The 21,216-nt window shown below is 36.7% G+C and overlaps 2 protein-coding genes across 3 annotated transcripts in view; both read left to right on the forward strand.

Annotated features, from left to right (window-relative positions):
• The window catches only part of LOC111155438 (valosin containing protein interacting protein 1), a 32,200-nt gene extending 24,124 nt beyond the window's left edge, over positions 1 to 8,076 (forward strand). Inside the window, exon 3 of the mRNA XM_022515593.1 lies at positions 1,332 to 8,076. Coding sequence (XP_022371301.1) covers positions 1,332 to 2,203 — 872 coding nt within the window. The 3' untranslated portion in view covers positions 2,204 to 8,076. The remainder of the gene's footprint in view (positions 1 to 1,331) is intronic.
• Positions 8,077 to 18,606: 10,530 nt separating this feature from the next.
• The window catches only part of LOC111155433 (MYB proto-oncogene like 1), a 38,492-nt gene continuing 35,882 nt past the window's right edge, over positions 18,607 to 21,216 (forward strand). For both annotated transcript variants that reach the window (XM_022515587.1, XM_022515588.1), the window contains exon 1: positions 18,607 to 18,807. In XM_022515587.1, coding sequence (XP_022371295.1) covers positions 18,788 to 18,807 — 20 coding nt within the window. In that variant the 5' untranslated portion in view covers positions 18,607 to 18,787. The remainder of the gene's footprint in view (positions 18,808 to 21,216) is intronic.

The following is a 21,216-nucleotide window of genomic DNA, read 5'->3' on the forward strand; positions in this document are numbered from 1 at the left end:
ATCTTAAAAAAAAACCAAAAACCTACAAAGCTGGAGACTACCTAAATGCCCACTAAGCATTCTAGAGTTCACTCATTCTCCACCTCTGTATTTGTGTAGCACTAACAATTTCATTCATTTTTAAGTAGTTTGCTTTTGCCTTTATATTTTGCCATAAACATAACCATTTGCACCATATATTATTAAGAGTTCTTTACTTCGTGGGTTCTATGCTGGGCATGGAGCTTACTTAAAAAAATAAGAGTTCTCTACTGTATCTTTCTTTTGTTGTTAACATAGAAAATCTTTGGTTTTATGAAATTTGAAAACCCCCATTTTGCATACTTGTAATATACTTTGAGAAACAAATTTAAAATGTAAGGATATTGGATAGTTTAAAACACACACAATTTTCTTATACCTGAGCTGGAAAAAGTATAAAATTTTGGAATACCAGAGAGTGAGATCAAGTTCCTCAACTAGAAAATAGAAGCCTGATTTCAAGTTCTTCTGTTCCTACATTAGTTGACTATGAGAAGTAAATTAAATTGCCCGGTCCATTTGAGGAGCATCTGTACTTCAGGCTTATTTTGGTGGTTGTGACTTACCAGAGAGGAATAAGAGGAGTAACGTGAAATACACCTTTTTTTTTTAAGAAAAAAAATTTTCTTATATTGTGACCAAGTGTCATTGCTTAGAGTTATACCAAAGGCACAGTGCATTAATGTTAACTTTCCTAAATATGCCCACATAATTACTTCTTTAACTATGGGGTATCTCATTTTGAAAGTTCATTGTCTTTTATATTTGTGAAATATACATACCTAAGGTACACTGAGAAAACCACTTTTATTCTGGTATTCTGTGATTCAGTAGAGCTACTTAGGATTTTTAATTTTAATTCATACTGCAGCATTTTTGTGCAAATTTTGCCCTTGTAGGTATTTTTGCAAAGTTTAAATTTTAATTAGTAAATGAAGGTATATTTTCTCATTGTTTTAATGCAAGCAGTTGTTTTACTAATACCGTTGCTAGTGTTTTCTCATAGCTTAGCTGTTTGTTTCAAGCCCTGTTCCTAACTTTGTAATAGGTTAATGATATTAAACAAAAAAATTTCTCCTGGGGAACTACAGTAAGGTCTGTCATGATATTTTAGTATATGTGCTGCCGAAGCGAGCGCTGTCATGATATTTTTAATAGTAATAAATTCTATTAATATTATTTTTTAATTAGTTTTGTTTTCAAAACTGTGATCTGGATATTGTTGAAAATTCACTACTTCAACTACAATTTTCGTTACTACACTTAAGTAAGATTTTAATATATTAAATATGTTTTTTTCCCTTCTTTAGGTATGGCTGATGGCAAGCATTGTACTTTTCCACATCTGCCCGGCAAAACCTTTGTCTATAATGCTTCTGAAGATAGACTGGAATTGTGTGTGGATGCTGCAGGACATTTCCCCATCGGTCCTGATGTTGAAGATTTAGTTAAAGAGGCTGTAAGTCAGGTTCGAGCAGAGGCTACTACAAGAAGTAGAGAATCAAGTCCCTCACATGGGCTATTAAAACTAGGTAGTGGTGGAGTAGTAAAAAAGAAATCTGAGCAGCTTCATAATGTAACTGCCTTTCAGGGAAAAGGGCATTCTTTAGGAACTGCATCTAGTAACCCACACCTTGATTCAAGAGCTAGGGAAGCCCCAGTTGTAAGGAAGCATAACACAGGGACAGACTTTAGTAATAGTTCCATTAAAATAGAGCCTTCTGTATTCACAGCTGCTCCTAGTAACAGTGAGCTTATTCGAATAGCTCCTGGAGTAGTTACAATGAGAGACAGCAGGCAGCTTGATCCTGATTTGGTTGAGGCCCAGCGAAAAAAATTGCAGGAAATGGTTTCTTCTATCCAGGCTTCGATGGACAAGCATTTGCGGGATCAAAGTACAGAGCAGTCACCATCTGATCTTCCTCAAAGGAAAGTAGAAGTTGTGAGTTCTTCTGTGAAGTCTGGGAGTCTTCAGACTGGCTTACCTGAATCTTTTTCTTTAACTGGTGGCACTGAAAATTTGAGTACAGAAACAACTGATAGCTGTGTGACAGAGGCCCTGGGAGCAGCATTTGCCACAAGGTCAAAAGCACAAAAGGGAAATTCAGTGGAGGAGCCTGAAGAGATGGATAGTCAAGATGCTGAGATGACAAACACAACTGAGCCAATGGATCACTCTTGATTTAATTAGAAGCTAATAAAGGCAGAATGTTTATTGTGAATATGTAACATTTGTTGGCTGGGCCACATAACTTGATTAGTCATAAAAATCTTGTACGTATATAATTCAAAGATTCTATCTTGTTATTCAGTGCATGACAGCAAGTGTGTGACTGGCAATAGCTTTTAATATACTGCTGCCCAGGCTGGCTCTGAATTCCTATAAATTAGTTATTAGATCTGCTGAGATGAGTTTCTTCCATATATGTGGTTCATTGGAAGTTTTTTGTAATTTTAATTCCATGAAAGTCTTAATGTTTCAAACATGAAAATTTTCTTGCTAATGTTTGGTTTTCTGAAAAGGCTAGAACTGGGGGGGAAATGAGATTTTGCTAACATTGATATCATCAAGGTAACCATTCCACATATTTATTAGAGTGTCAAAAGACTTATGTAAATTTGAAGGTTATCAGAACTAAATTATATCTTAAAATTCATAGACGGATTTATTAGATACTGGGATCCTGATGTTTCCGTGAACGTAAACACATTCATAGAGATACGCATTCTTGGTGAAAATATCTAGAGAATAGAGTGTAATGATAAAACATTTTGCTGATTTGAGCAAGGCTAGGGGGAAAATATCTATTCTAAAATGATAAAGTCAATGTGATTCAGTAATGTTGCTGTCTGAGCCAACACAGCCAATTTTGTGCTCTGTTGTTGATAATATGTTACCATTATTTTTTTAATCCTGGCCTGGTCAAGTACCACTGAATTTTTTTTTCTTTAATCTTGCAGAAAAGTTGATTGCAAAGTAGAAAATATAAAAATAATGGTAGCAGTAGTTAATCTCTAATTTTCAGAGTCTGTCAGATTCACAGAGAATTTATATATAAGAATTTATCTTTATGAATGAGTTACATTGTTCTACAATTTTGATCAATGGTATTTAAGCTTGTATATGCTAAGTGTCTTTGAGCCCCTTTGAACCAAAAATATTTCCTTTTTTCCTTAGCATCCATAAGATTTTCTTTATCTGTTGGCTTCACTTGGATTTGGATGCAAATTTTACTGCATCAGACCCTGATCAACTGGGCATTTGCTTAAGTAGTGTATTCATCAAAACTTTAGTGCCAGTTTCCTCAAAAAGCAGCTTTCATGCTTATTATCTTAAAGACAAAGAATGTTAACCTGAGATTGGTATTGCACTATTTATCCTGTTCTGCAAATCTGTATTCTGAAATGTACATTTCAATCCATCTTTTTCCTTTGTTCACTGAAATTAAGTTGAATTTGAATGGATGAAAGACAAAATGTATGTTAATACAATCTCTTATCTAGAGCATTTAAAGCCTGGCTGTCTCTGTTTGCACATGTAACAGATGCAGAACTGTGTTTGCAGTCTAAGAAAATGTACATAAGAAAGTATATTATCAGGTTTCAAAATTTCAGTCTGTTGATTCATAACGAATATTAGACAGTATTTTTGACTTATGTTTCCAAAAGAGGGAGGTTTTGGATTTCTTTCTAAGAAAGTATCTCTGACTTAATCCACTTACTAAATGAAGTACTCCATTTGAGTAAGGAAAGAATGGAGAATCTAGACACTCTGCAGGTGATACCTGAGCAAGATAGATATTTAGGTTAGTTTTACCACATCCCATTTTAAACCATATTTTATCTCAATTCTTCTAAATTTACTTTCAATTATCTTAATATCTAAAGAGCAGGAAAATTTAGGACTTTTATATTGTGCGTTTTGCATAAGGAACTGCAGCTACCAAATAATAGTTCCCATTTAGTTAGTATAGGTGGCTTCTGTGTATTAAATTAAAAATTACAAATACCACTAACCACTATAATTATTTTTGGCTTTTTCAGCCACTGAAACTGACTTTTCTTATTAATTTAAATACAAGAAAACTGTTTAACAAGCAAATGCGCTGCTTTCAGATAAATGATATAATCACCTTTTCTTTAACAAATATTTTCTTCACCTGTGGCTTGGCATGTTTCGTTAATAACAGACAACTATACTCATAGCATATAGAAAAATAGCGGAAATTTTATCTTCCTATTATATTAATACTTGCATTTAGTCAAATTAGAGTGCATCTGTGAACATTAGGAGAAGGGCTTAAATCTCTGATAACACTATTTCTCTTGCCACAGCAATGCTATTTAGAAGCCGGTTAGGTGTGAATATTATAATAATAGTTTGGGTTCTCCCTTGATAAAGAATAAAAGGCTTGATTTTGAGAATGGTCAGATTTCTTGAAATTATTTTAAATCTGCTGAAATTTGGTTGGGGTAATTAGTAGTTTTTGAGAAGTGAGCCAGGTATCATCTTCACAAAGAAGTTTTAGAAACAATTTAAGTTCTTAATTTTCATCCTTTTGTTGTTCCATATGGTTATCATAATCAAATAGATGACTGTAGAATTCTAACTTTTTAGTACTGCCATTTGTGAGCACCACAACTTTGAGTTCAAGCTAGAGATCATAAATCAGTTAAAATATTTTTTTAGCCTTAGATGTAACATATAGCTCAATCTTATAATTCTGTTTGTGATGTTTCACTGAAACTTGAAGTAAAATTGTAAATTTTTTCTACAGTAATCCACTTTGTAGGTAATCATACCAAGTTTGAATTGATGACCCAAAGTCCAGGTAGAGTTTGAAGGTGGTGTATGTCTAGAATATTAGTAATGAGAAACTGGTTGAAATTGAAGAACACAAGACACTGCCAAATATTATGAGCTAGAATTTAATGAACGCCAAGGGAATGGTTACTCAGGAACTAGTTAAAGAGCAACCCCAAGACCTATTTTTTCCCCTTTACTATGTTTCAAGTATTTTATTGGAAAATGTTAGGATAAAGACTGAGAAATTTAGCAAATGCTATTGACTGTGAAATTTGCTTTATATCTTCTGATGATTTTTAGTTTGATTTTTACAATCAAGCCTACTGCTTGCAATTAAGATACCAATCTGAAATGCATCTGTGAATCCCAGCCGCAGGTCCTTATTGCCATTATTTTTAAGTATTAATTTGGTTTGAAATGAGCAGACTTTTGCATATGGTCTCTTACCTCAGGGAAGATCACTTGCTAGCAACTCATATATTACTAATGACAGGTTTTTGAGAATTGTACTGACATCATATGTTAGCAACTAAATGCAAAATTTATAACAGTATTATTTTATGTAGTTGCCTACTAATACTGGCTGCTAGTGAACATTTCTTTAAATATTTAGGACTCCCGAATAACTAGTGTTTAGGTATGAAGTAAACTCACAACTTCTGTCATTAATTATGCTTTGGTCAATATAATGACAGTATCATACTATGTTTGTTTTAGAATATCAATACAGTTTTGTCCTCATTTTTCTATAGGAATTTCAGTTGGCCCACACTTAAAATACTGCAGAGTAGATTTTGAGAGTTTCATGGTTCCCAAAACAAGGTCTCCATATTAGGATTTTCATAAAAGCCTTTGCAAAATTGAATTAAACTCCACTCAGTATGAATTTTAAATGACCTTTTATCACAGCAGTAGTGAGATACATACTCCATATAAGTTGGGTAGCTATATCCTGCAGTTCAAGGTTATCCTATAATTTAACAAAATTGTACATCCTCAAAGCTCTTCATAATTAATATAAGAAATTAATTTTCAAGTCAGAACTACTCACTTGAAAACATACCATAGTAGAATGCTTACTGAAATAAAGTAACAAAGAGGAGCTACTGTAAGATTTATAGTTAACTGTTAAGTTCTGCCATTCTTAATAATTCTTGGAGATGCTAAGTGTTTCAATTCATATTTAATGATAATTAAATCGTGGAAATTTTAACGTTTGTTCCAAAATAGCAGAAATTGTAAAAATTGTGAATTATTGGAGAAAATGCCATTACTTGTATATCTGACATTTAATTTTTTAAATTATGGAGTCTACATGCTTTTGTAGTATAATATTAATACAATGATTATTCTCTTGTAAAAGAAAAGGAAAACTAGTAAAAAAAAAGTTTTAGTTGATGTTACCTGCTTGTGAGTATCAATTACTTAGTATTAAAATTTGAAGGTATTGCATACTTTTCTTTGGAATGCACGAGTCCCTTCCTGAGCCTTTATGCCTGTGGTGGGGCAATAAAAGACTGAAAAGGTTATCAATATTTTCAGGTTTATTGGACTTTAAGAGTTAGTGCCAAGAGCTGGAGAGTCTACTTTTTGAAGGGAAATGCTCTTTAGAAAATATAAAAATAAGTGGTAATGTAAATATTTAGAAAAATTACATAGCAAGTGCTTTAACTGCTCAGTTAAATAGTATAAATGTTCCATCATCCCTAAGGCACTGGCTGTTACCCATTATTTTCTTTGATTTTGTTGTTGCTGTATATATTACATTTGAGTAATAAATAATTGATAATAGTGTATTATAACTATATAGTGTTCTACAGCACACCTCACTGTACAGTATTTGAAGTTTTCTTTTATATTAATAAAACTATAAGTTAATACGTACTGATTTTCCCCTTGACTTCTCCACAATAGCTTTTTAAAATAATTTTTATTCTTGAGTTTCCTGGAATTATACTTCAATATAATCCATGAAAATATAGATTAGTTTTATAAAGGAATTCTTAACTCTAATAAAGGTCTTTTTTAAACTTCCTTTAGTGGGACATCATATAGGAACAGGAATTTCTCCCCTTTACTGTGATCTCAGTGTAAATGAAATTGACTCAATTAGAAAAGAATTAGCAAAATTCCTTTAGACGTTTTACGTTTGGGTTATGTAATGCTTACTGAATTTTTAAAGACAAAACATGTTCTAATAAAGAGAGAACTTAGTTTTGTGCTGATTTTTCAAAAATACTGGTTAGAGATAAGGAGGGGATGAAGGGAAATACAGAAAATAGTAACAACACTTCCATGGCTTAGCAATCAATATGACATATTTGCTTTTAAGTTTTAATGTGTATGCTTAATATCTATTCTGTTAGAATAGACTTGTTTAACTTAGAGCAGAGTCTCAGACGCTAGACTCCTAGAACTGAATCTTGGCACACTGCTTACTGTGTGATCTGTCTGTGCTTCAGTTTCTTTAGTAGGATGATGAAGGCATCTACTCCTGGGGTGGTTGTGAGGATTAAATGAGTTAACACATATTTGATCATTAAAACAGTGCCTGACATACAGTAAACACTTAAATGTTTACTGTTACTGTTATTTACATATCAAAATAATAGAGTTCAGTTGACATTAAAATGGATAAATCCTCATACATAGGGCACACATTATTTAAATAATTTGTTTTATTAGGTTAAAACCTGCTTTATTTGTGATAGTTAAGGAGCTAAAAACAATGGTTTCTGTGTTCACATATTTATGCAAGAGCTTTATGACCACATGCAAAACTGAAAATCCAGAGAACTGATATTCTGTGCTTTGTGACTAACTTGTTCTGTGACCTAAGGCAAGTCATGGAGCCTTTCAAGGCCTCAGTTTCTACTATAACCTTTTGGTTCTTTAGTTACCCCCTTGTTCTGCCGATCATGTCATCATGGGCTCACTTGCTCTTGGCATAGTGCTGATGGGACAAATGACATTGGTGTGGGCTCCAAGTAAACTAAACATAACTAGCTTTGCTTTATGCTTTGGCTGGCTATACTTGTCCCAAACTTGGACTCAAGTTCTTGTACATGGGTCCCACTGGTCATATACCATATAGTTTGGAGCTCTCAAAAACTCCAGTGAATAAAATAAGACAATCATCCTACTTACGACAGTTCAGTATGGATTTTGTTTTTATTGACTGGCTTTTTCAGACTCCAGTAACTGCAATTATGAGTGCATAGCTGATTGTTTCTAATCATTAAAAATGTATACAGAAAAATTGGAAGTCTTTGATTTTCTAAACTATATACAGTATACAGAGGTGAAAAACTTAGAGGCTCTTTAAACTTGTGCTCTTTCCTAGTTGGAACTAAACCTGTCTGGTCCACTTGTCATACCACATGGAACAGAAGCTTGGCTTTTGATCAGTGCTTAACAAACACTGAATGGATGATTCAAGCATAATGTTGATTCAGTCACATACTAGGAATCACAGATCTTCACCTGTAACCCCAACCCCTCTCCTGAAAAAAAAAAAAAAAAAACAAAAAAACCCCAAAATTCAACATATCCCCTGTTCTAGGAACTGGGGAAATAGTTCTAAATGAGACAAATTCCATGTAGCTTTTAGAGCTACATCCCAGCAATGAAGACAAGCAATAAACACATTCATAATAACTCATTTAGTGACCATTTCCCTATATCCAGATACCTATGTGAAACACAACATGCAATAATTAGTTTAACCCTCAAAACAACTCTTTGTGGTTGGGTAACATCATTGTTTTCATCTTTCAGGAAGCAGGCTCAGGTTGGTAAATTTACCCAAATTCTGGACTTAATAGATGGTAGTGCTGAATTTAAACCCGGATGTTTATGACTCCATAGCCTAAGTTCTTAACCTGAGTGCTTGTAATTTATTTAGCAAAGGAGTAAAATTTGGTGGTCACATATATCTTTATAAACATCTGTTATTAAATTTAGCTTATTTTCAGATAGACCAGTGTGGTTTGAAATGAATTCAGTGTGTATTACCTGGCTTTAATTTCACTTCACACAAGTTCCCTACCTGAACCCCAATCCTCTACCCCAAGTTCTTCCCTCCTTGGATTTGTTATCTTCCTCCAAATTTGGAGGTGATTTAAAGGAGGATTTCAGAATTTCTTAGATGACTGATCTGGGTAGATTTGAGAATCATTGGTTAGATAAAAGTCCCAACTCCCTTATTTCAAGAACCTGGAATGATTGTCATTTACTGCATTTACTGAGCAGGTCTGTTGCTTTAGTGGCAAGGCTCCCCCAAGGTGCTATTTCTCAAAGGACATTTCATGGGCTCCTTGTATCTTGAAAACATTTCTATGAAATCTATCATGTGCCAAGTACTTTGCTACAAATAAGGAATAATAAAATGGCAAGAAAGACACACTTCCTGCCGTTATATTTTTAGTGAATTAGAGAGTTGCTTAAACAAGTGCAAATATAGGGGGGAATACTGGGTGGTGGGAGTCGCACTACAGGAGGAACTAACCTGACTTGCTAGTGGCATAGAGAAGGTTTCCCAAGAGGTGATGTTATGAGCCAAGACCAAAAGAATTAATATGATGTTTTAAAATCAAATTAGGGGGGGCGCCTGGGTGGCTCAGTGGGTTAAGCCTCTGCCTTTGGCTCAGGTCATGATCTCAGGGTCCTGGGATTGAGCCCCGCATCGGGCTCTCTGCTCAGCAGGGAGCCTGCTTCCCCCTCTGCCTGCCTCTCTGCCTGCTTGTGATCTCTGTCAAATAAATAAAATCTTATAAATAAATAAAATCTTTTTTAGAAATTAAAAAAAATAAAAATAAAATTGGCAATATTACTTACTACTAAGAATATTTATTAGGTCAGTCCATTAAGTGAAATTAAGTGCGATGCTTATGTCTGCCACACTTTAGATGCCAAATCCTTCCTGTAAGAGGGTGGTGATCTGACTGAATAGATAGGGATGACAAAGTTTGAGAAAGCTTGTGCTAATAGGGTTGCTAAGGAAAGGTAAACAGTGCAAAAGAATGAGATTCTAAATTCAGTGCATAAAACCATCTTCAGAATATGAGCTTATCTTTTGAAACTAAAAGGTATCTCTGCTACTGAATGTGACCAGTATAAATTAGATGCATCGATGTATAACAAAAATTTTAGCACAATAGTAAAGTCAGAATCAAATTAGGAGCTAGAAACCCTCAATTATTTGCTTTCTTAACCATTACCAGGATTATAGGAAGATTAGTTCCATTTCTATCTCTAGCTTCTCATGGCTCTATCCCGGTATTTGTCATCTCCTCTGTTTCTATTTAGGAGTACTACTACCTAAGTGACTAGTAACCAACATACAAATTTGTGCTTAAAATATTGCTTCTCAAATTAAGATTATTTCTTTTTGTGATCTTTCTTATGGAAAGTGATTTCACTTTCTATTTAGTATAATAAACTTAACAATGTTATTAAATTTATTTTTGGTACAGTGAAGTGATTAGAAAAAATTAAATCAATAGCTGAAAAAGAAGTAATCTATAAAAGCTTTCATCAAAGTGGACCTTAATTATTTTTCTTTTTAAAAAGTTATTCTCAAAGCAATGAATGTACTTGGTTTAAAAAAATTTCAAAACTATATAGAAAGACCAGTTCCTCCATCTCAATTGCTAAATCAACTTTCTATTTTGGTAGTTACCTCCCTAACGTGTCTAATCTCTTGATTTATCAACTTAGACTGTATTTGATTCCTCCATTATGAAAAATGAATGTCCTTGCTTTCTTTAGATCATCTTTCTAACCTAATGTAATATACTGGTCTGTTTATTGAACCATCAATTTTAGACATCTCAACTCTCCAGTATGTAAAATGAAGAAATTATCATTTCTACACTTTCTAATATCCCTTATCCTCCCATTCTGCCTCCTCACTCTTATTAGCTATACTATTGCTGTTATGTTATTAAGGTTTATGGCATTCAAAATATGTTTGTAGCCATAATTGCTTTAAAAGTAATCCAGGTGAGGTGATCCCAAATGTCAAAATGAGAAGGGTTTTCTGAGACTCCAATTAGAAGTTGAAACTTTCCCAAGGCAGATATTATAATTTAAACAGATTTATGTTTTAAAAGATACTTCAGGTGGCCAAGTGGAGGATACAGTGAATTGGATAAGATTAGAGGATGAAAGATCAGTTAAAAGACTTGCTATAATTGGTGAGAGATGAGAGCTTGAACTGACCCACTGGCAATGGGGATGTCAAGGAGAGGATGTTGGAGAGACAGGAAAAAGGCCAATCCAGACTCTCACATTTTGAGTTGAGAGGCTGAATGGTGGTGCTACTAATTTGGAATAGGATACAGGAATAATTACAGATTGGGAGAAAAGGAGTAAATTCCATTTGGGGACATGTTGAATTTGGGGAAAGAGAGGGAGTTCAGGAGAGGGGTTAGGGTTGCAAGTGAAGATCTGTGAATCCTAGGATGTGACTGAAATCGTAGAAGGAGATGAGATGGCCTAGGAAGAAAGTGTACAGTGAGAAGACAGCTACATGCAATTTTGGAGAGTGCCAACATTGGCAGAAGAATAGAGACTTCCAAAATGCTTTGAGGTATGGAAATTATGGAGGTGAGGTCACAGGAAATGAGGGATGAAAGTTTCAAATAAAAGAAAGTAGTAAAGTCAAATGCTATAGAAAGTTCAGGTAAAATGAATTTCTTTTTTTTAAGTGTCCACCGGATTTAAAAGCCACAATTCTACACCCACATTTTGCAGCCACAGTTTCAATGGATGGTGATGGTAAAGGTTAGATTATGAGATGACTGTAGACAAATGGAGTAGTGAAGTCAAGACACCTTTGTAGTTTAGCTGAAAGGGAAGAAGGGAAGATAGCAGATACAGGGTTATGGGAGGGAGGGATGGGTGGATGAATATATTTAGATCAAAATTTTTAAACCTACTGGAGTCAGTGTCCTCTTTTTATAATAATATATTCTATTTCCTGTACCCTACTAAGGTGTAGGTAACATAGATTTTTAAAAAATCAATTCAATGCTCTCCCAATAATATGGAGGAGAAACAGAAGAGATTTTATAATAAAGCCCATCAAGTACAACTAATCCAGCTGATATACATGTAGAACTAGCTATGAACTCCATAGCTAGAAACAGACACCAGTGGGCTTTGTCATAAAATCTTGAGCTGAGTAACCCTCAGTGATGTGATTTTTTTAAAATGGAGAAAAAACTCTTGGTTAAGTCTGAACAAAATAAAATACAGTCTTCCCCTGGTTTACATACGATGTATTTCTGGAGATACTGTATATTTTTAACAGATGACTTATTTGAGAGAGGGAGAGATCACAAGCAGAGGGGAAGGGTAGAGGGAGAAGCAGACTTCTCACTGAGCAGGAAGACCACTGTGGGGCTCCATGTGGGTCTCAATCCAGAGACTCTGGAATCATGCCCTGAGCTCAAGGCAGATGCTTAACTAAATAAGCCATCCAGACACCCTGGAAATAGTGCATTTTAATTGCAAAACAAAAACAAAAACAAAGCCCCAACGCTTGTGCACTTGTGTTTATAAGTTAAAAAAAAAAAAAAAGGTGATTTGAGACTTAATTAGCGTTTTTTTCACTTACATTACTCTCTGGTTGAATGTTGGATGGAACACAGGATAATTCTTCCTTGCGCAGGACTGTTTCAAACTTTACAAGAGTCTTCTGTTCTAGAACTGGCACTCTAAATGCCAGTAATGACCTTCAATAACCACAAATTCCCCTAAAATCTTGCAAATTCATTGTTCCCTTTGGGAGTGCCTGGATGTACTAGGCCAGGAGAGAAGGGGAGGCTGGGGATAAAAAAAAGACAAGATACTATTCCTGATAATGTGGAAGGTGATAAAATTGAAAGTAGAGGTAGAAAGCTTAGAATTAAAAAGAAGCACATACCTTCATATCTTGGCACAAGTCATGTTTCCCACAGATGAGCGAGTCCTGCTTTAGGGATTTTGTGGTATTCTGTAAATTATTTCTTTTGTTTAATGCCCTGAGTACCCTCTCCCTTAATCTGGAGTTCCTATCCTTCATTTTGAATCTTCAGTTGGTAGGCTCATTTGTTGTAAAGAGGTGCTAAAATTTGAACACTATAAAAGATCACCTTTAGAAGAGAAAGCACTTCTTTTATCATCACAGGCCAAAAATATTGAAAATTTCAGAGAAGGCCATTACCTATTGTTGCTGTAGCAAATTACCACAAACTCTGGCTTAAAACAATACAAACTTAATATCCTAAACTTCTGGAAGTCAGAAGTTCAAAGAGAATCTCCCTGAGCTAAAATCTGAGAGGAGAATCTGTTTTCTTGATTTATGTAATAGCTTCTACAGGCTGCCTGCATTCCTTGGTTCATGACCCCTTTCTCCATTTTCAATACTAACAGTATAGCATCTCCAAATCTGTCAGGCTCTCCTGCTACTCTCTTCCATTCTTGAGGACTTTTGTGATTACATTGGGTCCTCCTGGATAACCCGAACTAACATCCCCATGTCAAGATCCTTAATTTAATCATAACTGCGAAGTCCCTTTTGCCATTAAGATATTATATTCATCGGTTCTGGGAATTAGGACATGGATATCTTTAGGGTGGGCCGTTATTCTATCTACTACAAAAGAGTAGAGCAAAGAATATTGGTTTGAATTAGGGACACTTTCTTTTTTAAAAAAGTTTTTATTTAAATTCCAGTCAGTTAACATGCAGTGTAATATTAGTTTCAGGTGTGCAATATAGTGATTCAACACTTCCATATGACACCTGGTGCTCATCACAAGTGCACTCCTTAATCCCCATCACCTACATAGCCCATACTCCCCACCTGTGTCCTGAAATAGGGACACTTTAAAACATTTTTGTCTCTTACAGTTTTTTTTTTTTTTTCTGGCAGATCAACCACTCATTTTTACCTTTAAAAGCCAAAGTAAGAATTTTATAACTGCTTATGACAGTATGATTTCTATTTATAATTTCCATCAAACTTAAAATAATATCCTAAATGTAGAGATTACCAAAATACATTGGTGGTGGGGAGAGGTTGAAACAGATATTTATGTATCCAAGATATAATTCTAAATCTGATTTTTATTCTCAGATTGAGCACATAATATATGGTTTCACCATTTCTGCCAAAGCATATTTATTTAGCATTATCAATGCTGGGGCAAGTTTTATATAACATGCTATTTCTTTCTATTTCCAGCTCATTTAAAAATTTTTATTTCATTTTTAATTTTTTAAAGACTTTATTTATTTGAGAAAGAGAGAGCATGAGCAAAAATAGAGAAGGAGGGGGAGAGGGAGAAGGAGATCCCTTGCTGAGCAGGGATGACACCCCAACATGACCTCGATCCCAGGACCCTGAGATCATGACCTGAGCTGTAGGCAGACAGCTGACCAAGCCATCCAGATGCCCCTGCAGTTCATTTTTTTAAATTAAAAAAATAAACAAGAATTTATGCTTTAAAATATTAAATAATACAAAAATACACAGGGTAAAAAGTTAAAGCCGGCCCTGCTCCCATCTCATCCTTCCCTCCAAAGTAAAATACTGCTAAACAGTTTGGTGTGCAGTCCATAGACCATTTTCTATAATGTTAGACACATACCCACATACACATATACCCTGAGACCTTACGTACATAAACAACATATTAAGCATACAGTTCTGCTACTAGCTCTTTGCTCTACACCGTCCTATAGTACATCTATACTATACTGATAGTTGAATGTTCATGGATATTAGGGTAGTAAAGTGATTGGGAACTTGGTTTCTAATTCAAATCTTTGTTCTGCCACTATATGCCCTTGAACAAATTAATCTTTTGGTGTCCTATTTTTCTCTTTTATAAAGTGTATGAAAATAATAGTACCTACCTCATAGGATTGTTATGTATGAAAATAATAGTACCTACCTCATAGGATTTTATAATTATACAAGTTCAGCATATTACCTAAAATGAATGCATGTGAAACACTTAGAAGGGCCCAGTCGCATAACAGACTTTTAATGGCATTGTGTTAATATTGCAATATTTTTACTGATTGTATAATTGTTAGTGATGGGAACCACTTAAACTAGTCTCAAAATGTGAATACTTCCAAGTTGGGTTTTTAATGAAATATAATACTATAAGCATCGAAGTATATCTTTTCTGCTTGCATTGAATTACAGTATTTTTAAAAAGATTTTATTTATTTGTTTTTGAGAGAGAGAGAGCACAAGAGGGAGAGGCAGAGGGAGAGAGAATCTCAAGCAGACTCCCCACTGAGTGTGGAACCCAATGTGGGGCTCCATCCCTGGACCCCAAGATTATGACCCAAGCTGAAACCAAGAGTCAGACACTCAAACAACTGTACCACACAGGTGCTCCAAATTACAGTATATTGTGATAACATGTCCATCATAGGCTATGCACATCTTTACAGCTTTTGCTTGGTATTGCTTTCCAAAGGGATTATACCGGTTTCAGTACTAACATCAAGGAATTACTCAAACTTTTTGACAGAATTTAGAAATATTTTGTTACCTTAGTAGTCATAAAATGGTACTTACACTTTTTAAAAAATTTTTTTAGATTTTTTAAATTTATCTGACACAAAGACACAGAGGGAGTGAGCACAAGCAGGGGGAGCTGCAGGCAGAGGAAGAGGGAGAAGCAGGCCCCAGTGAGTGTGAAACCCAACGTGGGACTCCATCCTAGGACCCCGGGATCATGATCTAAGCCAAAGGCAGACGTCCTCCCGACTGAGCCACCCAGGCCCCCTAATTTATACTTTTTATGAACATATTTTTTCATGTGCTTATTATTTGCCTTTGTTTATTCATTGTACAGTGATTGTATTTGAGCATATTGATGTATTACTATTCTAGGGACTGGGATTCTAGCAATAAACAGAACAAAAATCTATGGGAATGATAGATACGGCTCTATTAAAAGTATAGTCTCTCAGGTACTATATTAAGCCAGCAAAAGCTTTTCAAACAACATAAGCAAACCTTGGGAGTATTTGGCCTTTGTGGGAGAATAAGTTGGTATAGCCATGGGAAGGATGAGCACGGTGCACTTTACTGCTCATTTGTTTAATAATAGTGAAGCAATTTATTTAAAGATTCGGAGTAAGAAAGTAAATTAGTACATACTTTTAAAATAATTTCAAAATCATTTTTATAGGGGTACCCGGCTGGCTCAGTAGGAAGAGAATGTGACTCTTGATCTCAGAGTTGTGAGTTTGAGCCCCACGCTGGGTTTAGAGGTTACTTTAAAAAAAATTAAAAAATATTTTAAAAATAATTTTTATAATTAAAAATAGGAATATATTTGTCATGGAGTAGAAAGAAAACTTTATGAGTCTTTAAAGGTAAAATAGTTTTTAAAGAAATTTCCAACACTTGTCCCCAGTCATTTTTCCCTTGGTATTCAATCCCCTGTACCTCAGTGGAAGAACTTGAGAAGCTTCAACAGGCTATTTAAAACCAACTCTCAGGGAGTGAGAAGTGTGGTAACGAGAAGAACATTCTTTTGAGTGTTTTCAGTTTTGGGAGATTACAAATAAAGCCACTATAAACATTTGTTCTCCAAAGTGTCTGTCCATCTGCATTTCTACCAGCAATGCATGAAAGTTGTGTTTGCTTAGCATCTTCACCTTTACCAACACTTGTATATCAGTCTCCCCCCTCCCCATCCTAATTACTGTGTGGTGGTATCTCACTGTGGTTTTGATTTGCATTTCTCTAATGATCAAAGATGTGGAACGTCTTTTCATGTGGCTTATTTGCCATTTGTCTATCTTTTTTTGGTGAAATGTCTGCTCTAACCTTTTGCCCATTTTTTCATTGCTCCTCCCCATAGTTGTTTTAAAAGTTCCTTATAATACTCTGAATAAAAACTCTTTTGAAATGTATGTTTTGCTTTAAGAAAAAAAAAAAAAAGCCCAGCTGTCAATTACATTCGAGTGTGTATTCAAATGACTGTGAAGCACTTTCATGGCACACTTTGTCTCTTTATAAGCGATTTATATGAATTTGCAATGTGATCTTTCTGGGGAATTACGTTTTTCTCTGTCTCTAAAATGAGGGGTATTTAGTGTAGTGTCAAAGTCTAAAATATCTGCTTTCAAGCTCTAAATAAGTATTCTGTATAAAAAGCCTAATAAAGAGGAGAAACTCTGCTTCCTGTTAGAATATAAATAAGTAGAGTAATGTATGACCCAGGAGTAAATCAGAAATCAGTTTTCAAATGACATTACTTTCTCAATTAGGTTAAAAAAAAAAAAAAAAGTGAACGAGCAACACAATAAGGAATGAAATAAAAGGTGTTTCACCTTCCCAGAACCTATATCTTGAGAAAAAGGAACTATAAAAAAGCGTTTTAAGTTTTGAAACTAGTGCATGCAAACCCCTCTTCAATTCACATTTGCACCTGCATCTCTGATTTGCAAAAATTGACGCGTAAAACTTCAAAATAGCAAAATATAAGTTTGTTATAATATTAACATGTGGTTTAGTGCTCTATGCAGTAGAGCATGTTACCTTGCAAATTTGGATTCTTTACCATTTCTAATTGTTACTGTAAACTACTTCAATGTTCTTTGATCCCAGCAGTTCGCAGTTTCACACTTGAAGCTTCTAGAGTAGTTACAACTACTGGAAGCTCCTTCCGTGCAATTCTCCCTTCCTCTCGTCTCTCCTGCGAAGGAAGGTCACCTTCTACAGTTGACTACCATACTGATTCATCTAGGCAAAATTTCTAGTCCGCTCCTGTCTTCGTACATTGTTCTCCTGCATCAGGGTTCAATTATTTCCCGTAGATGGAGCCCAGGGATGATCAGACCGACACTTGGGCTTATTCCCTTTTTCTGTGCCAAACACGACTCTAGCTAAAAACTTTTTTCACCTGTCAGTCCCGCTCATTCTTGATATTCGGTTTCCTACCACAGTCTTCGCCTATTGCAGTAGCTCTGATGTCTGGGCAAAATAAAGCTCACATTTTTTCTTAAACAATAACGGCCGCGCAAATTTTATGGTTAGATTTGTCCCAAGACCGAAGACCGCGCCTCCTAACTAATGAGGCGGGATACACACGAGGAATTAGGAGTGGAGGAGCGGTAGCTGAAAGGAAGCTGCGGGTACGCGCCTCGGCGCAGCCGCCCAACCCCCAAAGACCGTGTCCGCGAACCCCGGGAAGTTTGGACTCGCGCCGCAGCTTCCGGACCCGCCTCTAGGCGACCACCGGGACTCGCTTTCCCAGCAGGCCCCGCGCGGTGCGGCGCTCGGCGCGCTCCGGGTCCTGTCAAGGCAGTACCCGCGAGCCAGCCCTGCGGCCCCACCCCCTGACTCCTAGCTCCTTCCCCGACTCCCGCAAGTTCCAGTCCCGACTTCCAGCTCCCCAGCCCCGCCCATAGTCGCGCGCGCTCTCCCCGCCCCGCCCTCGTCCCCCCGCGTGCGGCCGCTACAGCCAATGAGGTTCGGGGCCGCGTGCGCAGATTCAAACGGCGGCTCTTGAGGGAGGCTGGGCGCGAGATTCGGCGGTGCGGACAAAACCCTGCAGGAGGCTGCGAGCCCTGCAGAGCTGCTCGCTGCGGGGTGAGGGCGGGGGTAGGCGCCCGCCGCAGAGCTGAGTTGGGACCACTGCGTAGAGGCTGAGAGGCGGCGGGAGGGGCCGGCGGAGGGCGGGAGCGCGCCTGCTGACATGTTGGGGGCATCCCTGACTGGGCCGGGCCGGGGCTAGGAGCTGCACTGCGAGCCGGGGGCGGGTCGCGGTCCGCCCCTCCGTCCTACCCTGCCGGGGACGTGCGTTCCACTCTCGGTCGCCTCGGAGAGGGAGCGAGGGGAGCGGCTGGAGGGTCGGGGACAAGGAACATTCGCTTGAGGCTGGAGGAGGCTGAACTGCGTCCCCGCCCAGCCCGCGCCTATGCGGTACTTGAAGGATGGCGAAGAGGTCGCGCAGGTGGGTGACATCTCTTTCACTTAGGCCTGTTGGCAGTGTCTCGGCTCAGATTCTTTCCCCTTTCCCAATGCTTCCCCATCAGGCCCTCCCCAGCTGGGGCCGAGGTTTTCCTTCGCGCTGCCCCGCAGCCCTCTCCGGCCCAGCTGGCCCCATCGCAGCCGTGACATGTGGAGAGTTGGGGACCCCTGTGTTTAAGGCGCAGAAAGTGAGTAACAGAGTAACAAATGCCCAGATTGCTGTAAGGAGTTGATTCTCCCCACAGCTCACGTCCAGACTTCAGCCTCTTACAGTCCCCTCTTGGTCGGAGTTTCTTGCCAGGTAAGTCCGCGCTTTCAGGGAGTACTCCACGCACATAAAAGTACTCATGGACAGCCCCGACGACTCGAAAATGGTGTTCAGAGAGATTCTTTTTTTCTGAATTACGGAATCAGTTAAAGTAGGAACTCTGTGATAAACCTGCGCTGGGACCCCTCTGCCATCTTTGGTGCCTTGACAGGTATGGAAAATCCTCTGAGGGATAGCTGAAGAGAGAGGACCTTTTTGATGTTTTCTGTAATTACCATTCCCTTGTTCTCAGCTTTATGTGTATATTTTTAGTATCTTCTGCTGGGAAGTTGTTACACTGTTACTACCAGTAGCTTGATCTTAAAACAATGTTTGATTCACTGAATATTTTTAGTGCCCGTGTTTGGCTGTGTCCGTAACTAAGTCTTGCCCAGAGAGGTAGGGCATAATATTTGTTGGAGAACTTGCTAGGAGGAATTTACTCATCTAATTTTTATTTACACGTTACTATAGTAGCTACACCTAAATTGTGTGTAGTAACCCCTTAGATGACAAAAAATGAGATTGTCTTTTGTCAGTAGTATTAAATAAACTTGAAAAGCTGTTTGGCAGGATTTCCAAATAGTTTTGTTTATCTAGGTTCACAGCCTTAAAGTCTTAACTAGAGAGGTATTTCCCAAGTTGAAATTTAGTACTAAGATTCATTCACTGCGAATTCCTCTTAAAAATTGGCAATAACTACACATAACATTTGTTGCTTTATTAATTTATTAATCATCTTCTGTATGTAAGGTATTTTTGCAGAAAGCAGCATAAAACAAGTCCTTTTTAGATTTATTTTGTGGCAACTGCAGTATAGGTAAAACTCCTCAGATGTAACAAATACACACGTCCACTCACGTAGACCCACCTCTCTACAACAGGGTTTTCAACATTGTTACTACTGATATAATGGATTAGATAATTCCTTGTAGTGGGGGGCTGCCCTATGCTTTGTAGTATGTTTAACAGCATTCCTGGCCTCTGTCTAGTAGATGCCAATAACATCATTTCCCTGAGTTATGACAATCAAATGTTTCCAGACATTACCAAATGTGTGTTGGGGGGGCGGGGCAGAATCACTCAGGTGAGAATAACTGCTCTAATTAACTTCCTAATCTTCAGAAAAGATAGATATTAAAAGCTCCTATAATTATAATTACTGAGGTACTGATTTAGGCCTTTTCTTGTGCATTTTTAAATATACAGAATTTTTAAAATAACTTCATTAAGCAAAGTGACAAATGACTTTGTCAACCCAAAAACAGAAGTTTGTTTATATTCATTGTGTGGCATTATCTATCTATCAGTATTGATGTTAATCTTATTTGAAAGAATGTCTTACCTAATGCGATCATCATCATTTAGTTATGATTAGACATGGATGCTTGAATGTCAGAACCCTTTCCTCCAATTGATTTTTTCTGCTCATTTCATAGTTTTTGATTGCTTCATAATAATAGACTAAGAAAGGAGAAGTGATTTAATGACGAATTTGCCTGTGTACGTTATTTTCTTTTATTCACAATACTGTGAGCATTGAGGTCTAAATATTAATTGTACTGTTCACTTTTGTTCCTTGTCAGCTGTATGAATTAAAATGTACTATATAATGATTTAAAAGGCTGGAGTAATTAAATGCTGTGGGGGTGAAACAATGCTCCAAATAGAGGTAGAGGATGTGGTGAGAAATTATCATCTCTAAATGCTGTATTACGTAGGGTCTCTACACTTAAATGTGTTTCAGGCTCTAAATTATATTTCTTGTATATGAAAATATGTCTTATTTATCTTAGAATATAATAGAATGTGAACTGTTTTGAGGGTGAAGTTATTGGGCAAAGTTTGGTCTCATGCCTATTGACTAAATGTCTTAATAATAAATATGAACCTAATTTATAGTTGAGAAAGGAAATAATTTAGTCAATTTAAGATCTCTAAAACTAAGTATTTGAATGAAACTATAGTTTGCTGTATAAAAGTTTTGCATAAGACTATGAGCATAAATCCTGTAATATACTTTTTTCTATATGATATGGAAAAAAAAAAGTAAAAAAACCCTGATACTTCAGGTTGAAACAACTG

This window comes from Enhydra lutris, unplaced genomic scaffold, assembly GCF_002288905.1.
Source record: "Enhydra lutris kenyoni isolate GAN:26980312 unplaced genomic scaffold, ASM228890v2 scaffoldscaffold41, whole genome shotgun sequence".
Classification (NCBI taxonomy): domain Eukaryota; kingdom Metazoa; phylum Chordata; class Mammalia; order Carnivora; family Mustelidae; genus Enhydra; species Enhydra lutris.